Source organism: Myotis nattereri, assembly GCF_964212035.1.
Source record: "Myotis nattereri genome assembly, chromosome: 6".
Lineage (NCBI taxonomy): Eukaryota > Metazoa > Chordata > Mammalia > Chiroptera > Vespertilionidae > Myotis > Myotis nattereri.
This window is the reverse complement of record NC_138081.1, coordinates 13699770-13710897: the sequence shown is the minus strand read 5'-3', so window position 1 is coordinate 13710897 and position 11128 is coordinate 13699770. Positions and strand designations below refer to the sequence as shown.

Here is an 11128-nt window from a genome sequence, read left to right as displayed (position 1 = left end):
TGGAGGCTTCTTGCTCTGATCCCTTCAAAGGGGAAGGAAGCCGGCACAGGTGAGGGGGGGAGCACGCATCGTCCTGGCTCACACCCGAAGGAGCAGATGACACAGCGCCTGGCTGTCGTAGTGTGGCCTTTGATTCTCAGCCCTGGGGACTAGGTGAAGGGCGGGGTCTTGGCCAAATGCTGGGTCATTATAGCTGGAGCTGGTGGCTGTACCGGTGAGATAGGGTTGAGCGGAGGAAGTGGAGCGGGCTTGCCTGTGTGCTGGCTGGGGCCAGAGCTGGGGGAGAAGGGGCTGGGGGTGTGGCTTCTGGGGAGGCGGTGGGGGAGGGTAGCTTTAGGAGGCCTGCAAGAGGGAGCAGGAGTCTCCTGAGAGCTGGTGGGTGAGTGGGGGTGGGGGGGGGCGCAGGACAGGTAGAGAGAAGGGTAGGGCTAGGGAGACATGTAGCGAAAAGGAAAGGCAGCTTGTTTGTGTGCTCGTGTTGTGTGTGTGAGAGTGTGTCTATGTGAGTGTGTGTATGGTTGTGAGTGTGTGTATGTGTGAATGTGTGTATGTGTGTGTGTGCGCGCACATGTGCCCCCACGTGTGAGAGCACAGAGTCCCCTCCCTGAAACTAAAGCTTTGTCTCTGAGTTTTAGAATTTTTTTCCTGTCACTCTAACTGTGACAAAAATAAGACTGCATTTGAGCATGAAGGTTATTTGTAAGTGTAAGCGGGAGTGACAGTTCTGATCTGACCAGTCAGGGGAGAGAGAGAGAGAGAGAGAGAGAGAGAGAGAGAGAGAGAGAGAGAGAGAGAGAGAGAGAGAGAGATCCAGAATGAATGCATCCAGCAGGGATGAATGAATGAATGAATGAATGAATGTCAGTTTAGAAGAACCTCCTTTGAATGTGTGTTTGTGAAAAATGCAATGTCCAAGATGCCTGGCCCTGGCCACATGACCCCTGCCCCCGGTGTTAGCCCAGAGCATTCCAGAGAAGTCTGTACCTGAGGTTCTAGAACTTCACACCAGCCTCTAGTCTCAGAGCAGGAAGCACGACTATTGGACCCATTTCCAGGAGGGAATGCAGAGAGCGTGAGCCCTCCCTGGGCTGGGGGCCCAGACTGGGTGGTGCAGCCACAGCTGCCCGAAGTTTCGAGGAAGAGGGCGGAAACAGCCGCGGCACCGCCCTCCCAGGCGCTGCGGCTCCTGGGGCTCCTGCGGTCGGCTGGTCACAGCGGTCCCGTGACTTCCTCACTTCCCTAAATGGGCAACTTCACTTTGAGAAGCCCAGGTTCTCCCCTGGCTGACCCCAGGGGTCCATCCTGCACCGGCCGGGGGCCCTGACCTTGGGCCCCAGGTGTCGGCCCCTCTGGCCTGTGACTGTCCGCAGCTGGATGGAGCCATGGCTCCCACGCTGCTCCTGCTGCTGCTCCTGCTGTGGCTCCAGGGCTGCGTCTCAGGTGAGAAGGTGGGGGCGCCGGGGGGGGGGCGCGGGTGGGGAACCGCCTTTTGCTGGACCCTCCCACCTGGCTGTTTCTTGCCCAATGACCTTGTCTCATATTCTGTGGAGTTGGAGGAGGCGAGGGGGAGGTTGGGCTGCTAGCCTAAGTAGCTCCTTACTAGAGACCAAGGAGGTTTTCCATCCTAATACCTGGCTTCAGGCAACGCTGCCCCAGGTCCCCTGAGCTCAGACCCGCTCTGCAGGGCTCCCTCCGGGCCTCTGACCGGGGACACTGGGGACACTCAAGTTCCTCACTCAGAAAGCCGCCACCCCCGCCTCGGTCAGGAAAGCCTTGTTGGCTGTTACGGGAATCATTGCATCATGCGTGTGTGCTTTGAACTTGCTTTTTCTCAGAATGCTGATGCCACTGCCCCCTGTCCCAAGGGAAAGCCGTCCCTGAGGGCTTCCCCACCCACAGGCACCAATGTTCCTTAAGGTGGGCGCTCACCCAATCCTGCCTCCATCATTGCCATGGCAACCAAGTTACCACTTCCTGCTCCGTTCTGGGCTTGGAGGGGGTTGGCAAAACCCACTCTTCACCGTCTGTGAGAGGGGTGGAAGGTGGACACGAATGAACCCAGTACCCTGGAGACCCTTCCCAAGGTCACCCCATCAGGCCCCTCCCCCAGGGAGGCCCCCCTTCTGCCAGGGCAGAAGAGTGTCTCCTGTGCTGAGCCATCCTGGTGCCCCCAAACTTCCCACCTACCACATACTCGAGTTGGGTCACTGTGTTAATTTGCGTGGGACAAAGTGATGCTCAGAGATGGTGGATGTTACCTTACGCCAAGCCTTCACTACTGTGGCAGCTGGGTTGGAAACTGAGGCAGATGTCCCCTTGGGTGCCAGGCCCTTGGTTATCATAGCTCTAGAGAAATCTGGAGCAACTCAAGGAAAAGCATTCATTGAGCACCTACTGTATTCAAGGCACTGTCCTAGGGCATAGTTCTCATAACCAACCTGATCTGCTGGGGTGGCAGAGTCAGAGTTTTCACCGTGTTTATTTAGACTCCGAATGTGTGCTCTGTTCTCTCCCACTGGGAGTAACTTGTGTATTTGTGCTTGTTTGCAGAAGGCTCTGGGGGTGTTAAGGGGCAGGTGCTGGGCTTACGGCAGGCAGGGGGTGGAGGGACCCCACCCCAGCTCCTCTCTTCCCTGTCCCCTGACTCGACACATCTGACTTAGCGCTATTCTCTCCCCACCAGACCGTGGATCATAAAGTGCACAGGCCATATCTCATCCCTAGGCACAGTGTGCGACATGCTGGAAGTGACCAGTGGATAACTGTAGAATTCTCTGGCTTGCACTCTGGTGGGAGTTTCTATGCTTTATTTATTTATTTATTTATTTATTTATTTATTTATTTATTTTACGAGAGAGAGAGAGAGAGAGAGAGAGAGAGAGAGAGAGAGAAGAGGAAGAGAGAGAAAAAAACATCAATGAGAGAGAAACATTGATCAATTGCCTCCTGTACATCCCCTACTGGGGATCAAGCCCATAACCCTGGTACCTGCCCTGACCGGGAATCGAACCTGCGACCACTTGTTGCATGGACAATGCTCAACCAACTGAGCTACACTGGCCAGGGCTCTATGCACTTTGGGGCATATTTAATCTATGGGTTTTATGTAGCTAGGATATTTTAAAATTAAACACCACCTAGAATGAACCAAGACACCTTGCTATTTAAAAGATGTCTATAGTGAACCTATCTATATATGTAAAAGGCTAATATGGTAAGTGTCCCTCTGATCATCCGTCTGGTCACTATGATGCACACTGACCACCAGGGGGCAGACGCTCAACGCAGGAGCTGCTGTGACGTGCACTGGCCATTTACAAAGAAATGGCACCGTGGACCTGGCGCTGACAAAGCAACACTCGGTTTCCCCCAAGTGGACACAGGCCCCGCCACCACCTCAGAGCGACAGCCCAGCAAATCACAGCCAACGCTGCTGAGACCACATGGCGCAAAATGCGGCCCACAGCCCAGGCCAAAAATGGCTGTGGGTGCTGGGTAATGACATCGTGTAGCAACACCCGGCTTCTTCTCCCCAGTGACTAGCCTCCTTGCAGTTTCTTCAGTCCAGGAACATGACTTGCTTTATAGTCAGGTGCAAACATTTTACACTTTAACCAAATGTCATCTCATTTGATCTTCACAGAAGTCCTGGAGTAGGTAGATAGGAGACTCAGTAGAATCCTATTATCTTTTCATTAGCCGGAAAATGGAGATTTAGAAAGTTTAGAAACTTGACCTCACTGAAAAGAAGTAAAAAATGGTGGAACTTGAAAATGAAGGTTTTCTCACTGTGCAGAATATAGTCAAACACTGCTGCAGTTAAATATTCTACCTTTGTTCTCCCTGCGTGATCTACAATAATAATCTGCTTTGTGTTGATATTTACTGCTGTGTTGCTGATAGTTACCTGAAAGAGAAGTTGGGGGGCTTCACTGGGCTGGAAAAAGTTTAGCTACATCAGAAAGCAGGTCTAATTAAGCAAGTTTATCTATATATATAAAACGCTCACTGGTGCCAATTGCATGCATGTGTTTCTATCTGTCATTGTCAATCATGACTTTGATTGACACTTCTATTATAGAGAAAGGGCAAATAACGATATTAAAATATTTCTTCTGGTTAATTTCCTCTCAATGTGCACGAATTTGTGCACCGGACCTCTAGTTTATAAAATAAATAACCACTCTTAATGTTTTCAAAACTTAAGGTTGGATCTTCTTTCTACTTAAGTTATTGTGCTCTGGAATGTCATACGCTGATGACTTGCGCTTGCATCTATGTGTCTGTCTTATTGAGGACACATCCTGGGTCTTTCCCACAAGACTCTGGACATGGGGCTTGTCATGTTTCCCTCAGACTGGAAAATACCACGAAGAAGGGGCTCTGTCTGTTGGGGGCTCCCTGAAGGCAGGGCCTGCATCTGCCCCCTCAGACTGGGAAGCTCCCTTAGAGAAGGGCTGCTTCTCCCTGGGACCATGTATCCCACGTCGGCAGGTCAATACCCATCTCCTCTCCCTCCAAGTTTCACGATGCCACCCCGCCCCCCACTTGCTGGGCCTTGCTCAACACACCATGTCTCCCCAGGTGTCCCCGCCGAGAGCGTGTACTCCAAAGTGCAGCATTTTGAAGGGGAGACTCTGTCTGTGCAGTGCTCCTACAAGAACCGCAAAAAACATGTGGAAGGCAAGGTTTGGTGCAAAATCAGGAGGAAGAAGTGTGAGCCTGGGTTTACCCGGGTCTGGGCGCCGGGGCCGCGCTACCTGCTACAGGACGATGCCCAGGCCAAGGTGGTCAACATCACCATGGTGGCCCTCAGGCGCCAGGACTCGGGCCGGTACTGGTGCATGCGCAACAGCTCCGGGATCCTCTACCCTCTGATGGGCTTCCAGCTGGAAGTGTCTCCAGGTGAGCAGGCCTTCTGGGGCACCGGAGGGTGGGGGTGTCCCCCTTGCTCTGCCCTGCACTAACATCGGACGTACCAAGAGTAATAATAATCCATCAGTGAGCACGCTGCACAGTAGGGCTCTCACAGTTCTTGACACATCTTCATGAACATTATTGTCACCATTTTATAGACAAAGAAAATGAGATCTAAAAACTCCTCTGTGACTCTGACCTTGTCCAAGACAACAGAGCCAGCTAGTGGCAGAGATTCGAACTCAGGACTCTCTGTGCTTTGTTTTCTTCAGTTTAGTATATATTCATTGAGTCCTAATTATATGCTGGCCACTATTCTAGGCTCTGAGTATCCAATGGTGAGCAAAAGCAGACACAATTCACTCAGCAGCCATAGCTCAATGGTTGAGCACTGACCTATGAACTAGATCACTGTGCGATTCCCAGTCAGGGCACATGCCCAGGTTTCAGACTCAGTCCCCGATAGGGAGCATGCAGGGGGCAGGTGATCAATGATTCTCTCATCATTGATGATTCCACCTCTCTCTTCCTTTCCCTTCCTCTCTGAAATCAATAAAAAAAATATTTTTTAAAAATTCTGTCCTGTGGGAGATGACAGGCAATAGTATATCATCAGATGATAATTGCAGAAAACAATAAATGTTCTTAAGAAAATAAAATGTGATAAACCGGAAAGTAACTCAGTGGTGAGGGAAGCTGCTGAAGTCTCAGCCTTGACCTCCTTGAGCAGATGACATCAAGAAGAACCTTAAATGATGAGAGATTTCTAATTCTGTTGAAATGGGGGTGCTCCAAAGGTCATTCCTGGCGGCGGGGGGTGAGGGGTGGGGGTGGGGGGGAGACAGAGAATGCATATGCAAAGGTCCCAGGGTGAGAAGGAGTGAGGGCTGTATAAGGCAGGCCTGCCTTATAGACAGGCCCATATTGATGTGGGGCAGAATGATAGGAGATGAGGTTGGAGAGTCAAACAGAAGCCCTGAAGTCCATGATGAAGGAGTTTTTTATTCTAAGTATGGTAGCTACTGGAGAGCTTAGTGGCGTGTGTTGTGTGTGCCTTTAAGACAATACTGGCTGCTGTGTGGAGGACGGACTGTGGGAGGTAAGAGCATGTGGGTGTCCTGGCTGGAAATGACAGTGTCTTGGAGTAGGGTGTGGTCCCTGGAGACGGAAAAAAGAGGAGGGGCTCAAATCGACGATGGTCAGACTCCTGCCCACCCTGTACGGTTTTGAGGCAAGACAGGATTTGCTCATGTGGGAGGTGAGCAAAAGCGAAAAATCAAGGATGACTCCAAGGTGTCCCATTGCATCAGCAAGGTGGATGGCGGGACTACGCACTGGGTAGGGGAGCTAGTTTGGAGGAGAAAAGTGAAGAGCTCTATTGTGTCACGTTACCATTAAGATACCTCCCGGGACCTCACACGGAGAAATGAAGCAGGCAGTTGATGTATCTGCCTGAAGCTCAGGTGAGAGGCTGGGAAGTGTCTCTGTAAAGACAGTTTAAAGTCAAGGGATAAGAGAAATCTATAGAGACAGGAAGTAGGTTGGTGGATGCTTAGGGCTGAGGGATAACAGCTACAGGGTGGGGGGTTTCTTTTTGAGAAGATGAAACTTCTAACATTGACTGTGGTTACACTAAAAATATGACCACATGCATGACTGTGAGTATACTAAAAATCGTTGAAATTGACACCATAAATGGATGTGTTACATGAGATGTAAATTATCTATAATAATCTATAATAATAAAAGCATAATATGCTAATTAGACTGGGCAGCCGAACGACCTTCCGGACATCATTCTGGAGAAAGCTGCAGCAGCAGGGGCCAAGGCAGAGGCAGTTAGGGGCGATCAGGCAGGCAGGCGAGCAGTTAGGGGCAATCAGGCAGGCAGGCAAAGTGGTTAGGGGTGATCAGGCAGGCAGGAGAGCAGTTAGGGGTGATCAGGCAGGCAGGCTAGCGGTTAGGAGCCAGTGGTCCCAGATTGTGAGAGGGATGTCCGACTGCCGGTTTAGGCCTGATCCCGCAACTGGCAGTGGGACATCCCCTGAGGGTTCCTGGATTGCAAAAGGGTGCAAGAGTTTCATGCACCTGGCCTCTAGTATCTCAATAAAGTTCTTAGAAACTCAAGGAGATATAAAAGCTCTCCTTTGAGTGTAGAAAACGAAGAGAGGCAAGCCAAGAACCTAGTCCCAAGGTCCTCCCACATTTGTACATAGGAGAGGGTGAGGGGCCAGTGAAAGAGTCTAAAAAGGTAGCCAACAATGATGAAATTCATTGCCCACCCTTCGTTGTTCCCTGACCCGCCTGCGTCCCCGTCTTCTGTTGGGTCTGAACTGGGGACCCTACTGTCTCTCAGATGGGGATCCCCCTCTCACGCCTCCTCTCTCTAGTTCTAACTTAGACCCAGGGAAGTGGCTGAAACCAGTTTACTGAAGTCTCAATTTATAGGGATACAAACACGAAATAGTTTTATTTTTCTCAGCATATCCCTCCCTCCCCGACCATTGTACTATGTCAAATCTCAACTTGCATCTCTTAATGACAATTTCAGGAGATTTCAGCTATGCATTTCTTTCCAGTCATTAGCAAATAAAAAATCCTCAGCCCAATTAAAACTAGAATCTTCTAGCAATATATGCGCTCTTCTACTCCCCTGTGAAGACAGGTTTCATGGGCCAGGGCACCTGAAATGGGGGAAGGGGAGTAGCTTGCTGCCTAAGTCTTTCTCCTTCCTCTCTGGAGTTGGGGAAGGAGGGTTTCTCTTAGTCACCTTTTCCTGGTCTTCCCCCTGCCAACTCTTTGGGGCAGGAACAAAGGCTGTGACTTCACTGATGCTGTTAGAGTGTTGGATGCCACTCATTTTCTGCCCAACCTTTGAGAGCCTTTCTGGAGAGAGTGTCCACATGCTGGCTCTCCCAGGGCCCTTAATGTGAGTCCTTTGAGGGTCTGCCCACTGCTGAGCAGGATGATGTGGGAGAGCTGGCTCCAGGTCAGCCCTTCCTCTATGCCCACCCTCACCAATGCCACCTGCTCTGGGTTCCTTTGCCCAGAAAAAAGGGCATCTTCTGTGCCGACCACCTGGCCCTCAGGTACCTTGTCAGGCACAATTGTGGGATGCAGCAGCCCTCTCTATCCCCTGCCATCTCTCTCCAAGTTTCTTATTCCCTACAGAGGAAGACTCAACACTGCCCCCTAGAATTGCACTCCGGCATTACAAGTCCCTTCTCTCCGACCATCCAAAGACCAACCTTCCTGCCAACCTTCCTCTAGAAAACGGGAGGGTAAGGGGCTGGGTTGATGGATGAGGGTAGCGTGACTGGTGTCCCTAGAAAGCCCCCAAGGGAAGTGTCTGACCCGCCGCTTGCATCATCCTTTGGAATCTAGGCCTCTGATGCTTCCTGGCCTCGCCTCTGGATCCCAGCCACCCATGATGGAGCACTGGACAGACCCTGTCCAAGGTCATAGCAGAGGAATCTCATTGACCCGCAGAAATGAGGAGGGTCTGGAAGTGACATGCAGAGGGGCGTGGGGAGAGGCGAGTCCTCTGGGCCGCAGAGGCCTGGCGGGGAGGCTGAAGAAACTGAAAGTCTCTTCCTTCTCTACTGGGCCTACTTCCTCCTCACATCACCCTCCGAGGAAACACACCTGGTCACTCAGCGGAGCAGACCCTAGGCCCCAGGTCAGGAGGGGAGACAGGACAGGCCTCGCCCCGGCATCCAGGCAGCCGTGTGGGCTGCCGGCATCTGCTCCCAGCACCGGGCCCCTAACTTGTCTAACGTTCCTCCCTGTCTGGTCCTCAGTCCCCACAGCCGAGGGAAGCACTCCTCTCACCCAGCTGGCCGACATCCTCAAGAGTGGCGTTGTCGTCACAACGGGCCACGCCCCGACCTCAGGCCCGGGGGCCGCCTTCACCACCAGCGTGACGATGCTCACTCCCGGGGTCCTCACCTTGGCCAGACTCGTGCCCTCCCCGGCCTCGGGGACCATCAGGCTGAGCTCCGTGACAGGCTACAGCTTCACCAGCCCCTCCACCCCGGGGCCCACGTGGAACAAGGCCCAGACGGCGACTGCATCTCCCAGCAACACCAGAGCCTCCTCGGCGACCCCCGCATCCGTCTCCACCGAGGCTGGGCCGCTGCGCACCACATCGCCCACCATGAGAACCTGCCGCACCAGCAGGTCACTCCTCAACAAATTACCGCCCATCAGGTACCCTGGGCCAGGGGCTGAGTGACATGCCAGGCATGGCAACAGTTCTTGGTGCCTGAACACCTCACGGTGCACAGGTCACAGCCGGCCTCCCCGCCTTCCTGAAGTTCGGGCTGGCTTGTTGGATGGGAGGTGGGAGCCTGGGAGCTGATATGGAGAAGGGACACACAGGACATAGAGCAGGGCCGTGGGAATGAGGGCAGGGGAGGGGTCAGCATGAGGCTCTGTGGATGCAGAGGGTGGGGCAGGGCAAGGAGGTGGCTCGGGAGTGGGAAATGGGGATGCTTTCATCTGGGTTCCCCGGAAGCGGACTCTGAGACCAGGACGTGGGGGGAGCATGGGGAAGGAGCATGAGATGGAGGGGACCGCGGCTGCAGAAGCTGAGCCAGGGCGGCCTCTGTGGGCAGCAGAGCTGGGTTCCACTGGAAACTCTGGGCGCCAGAGTCCAGCAGCCACCTGGGGTGCCAGGGAGCTGGCGTGTTTATATTCCCGCTTCTGTTGGTCATCGGTAGAGGGCTGCCGGGCATGTGTGGCATGGAGGGCGCCAGTGGCAAGAGAAAGTCCCCTAGCTAAAGAAAATAAAGTAAATGGAGGTGCTGCAGGCGGTGTACATGGAGGTGACATGGCCAGGAACACAGACCGGGCATCTCCCGCCTCTGACACAGAGGACGGAGGTAATACAGGCCGGGCACCTCCCGCCTCTGACATGAGAAGAGTAAGAGCCCTGGTCCCTCTGTCACCAGTGTGGTCTCTGAGAGTCCTGTCCTCACCGTGAGCAGATTTGGGGGGAAGTGGAGGGGAGTGCTAAAGTGAAGAGATGCTCCCCCGACCTGGGACGTCCTCCCCTGACCCCCAGTGCCTCACTGCCTTCTCCCGCAGCTGGGTCCCCAAGGAAGAGAGGCCATCACTCCCCTCAGCTGTCAGGGTTCCCCTCTCGTGTGTGTGGGGGGTGTGTATGTGCATGTGTGTGTGAGTGTGTGTTGTGTGTGTAAAGATGTGGCTGGGGGGGCTGAAGAAGGGGGTGGGGGGCCTGGTGCTCACGTCCCGCTCCCTCCCATCCCCTCAGGCCCCGGGATGCTAACCCCACTGTGCTGGCGGGGGTGCTGTCCTTGCTCTCGGTGCCTGTGATGATGATCGCGGCCTATGGCTTCTGGAAGAAGAGACACGTGGGCAGTGAGTAGAGCCCCTCCTCCCGGCCTCCCAGGGCAGTGGGTCCCAGGCAGTGTGTCCTCGCCTGTGTCCCAGGAGGGCTGCGGGGCACCAGGTGAGGGAGGGGGGTGGGCAGGCGGGGACAGTGCAGCATCCCCTCTGGCTGACCTGGCAACTGTGGGGGCAGGGCCCGGAGATGGGGGTCCCGCCCAGGAGCCCGCCCCTCATCCCTCTCCGTCCTCACAGGCTACAGCATCTGCAGGAGCCCTGCCAGGCCCTGGAGGGCCCCCCCTGGAAGGCCGGAGCCTCCGTGGAAGCCTGCGTGGTTTAAGGCCACTTACGGAGTGGGGGAGCTTTTCCCCGAGGGAGCCCAGGAGGTCACAGAAGTGAAGATGGGGACCTGTCTGGATTGGAGCCAGGTTGGGGGGTGAGGACTTTTACACGGATGGGCTCAGGCCTCCCTAACCCAAGGCTGCTCCTCACCCGCCCAGTCCCTGGCTGCCAGGAACCAGGGGAGGGGCCCCCAAGAGGGTACCTCGCAGGAAGCCAGGAAGCCCCTGACAGAATCTGCTCAGAGCCCGGCCCCAGCTGCCTGGTGTTGTTTACAGACAAAGCCTCAGCTCCCACGGCCTCCGGACCCCTGCCGTCCAACAGAGGGGAGCAGGGTGGGGTGGGCAGCTGCCCTCTGCCCACCTGGACTCTGTGTCCTCAGCTGCCCTCTGCTCCCCTCCAGCTTCCCCATGCACGTGGGGAAGAAAGTCCCAGAGGCAGCGGGGTCCCAGCGGCCCCCCTGGAGGAGGAGGAGGAGAAAGTGACTAAGAGCTGGGGGTCCCAGAGGCATCGGCAGCAGGGG

The 11128-nt window shown here is 54.4% G+C and overlaps 1 protein-coding gene across 1 annotated transcript; it reads left to right on the top strand.

The window, feature by feature from the left end:
* Nucleotides 1–1379: 1379 nt before the first annotated feature.
* On the top strand, nucleotides 1380–10706 carry TREML2 (triggering receptor expressed on myeloid cells like 2; the record flags this gene model as incomplete). The annotated part of the gene is made up of 5 exons (XM_081093957.1): nucleotides 1380–1440; nucleotides 4585–4905; nucleotides 8718–9126; nucleotides 10193–10299; nucleotides 10522–10706. The coding sequence occupies exons 1-5, from the start codon at nucleotides 1383–1385 to the stop codon at nucleotides 10704–10706; spliced, it is 1080 nt and encodes a 359-aa protein (XP_080950083.1). The 5' UTR covers nucleotides 1380–1382.
* Between the last annotated feature and the right edge of the window lie 422 nt (nucleotides 10707–11128).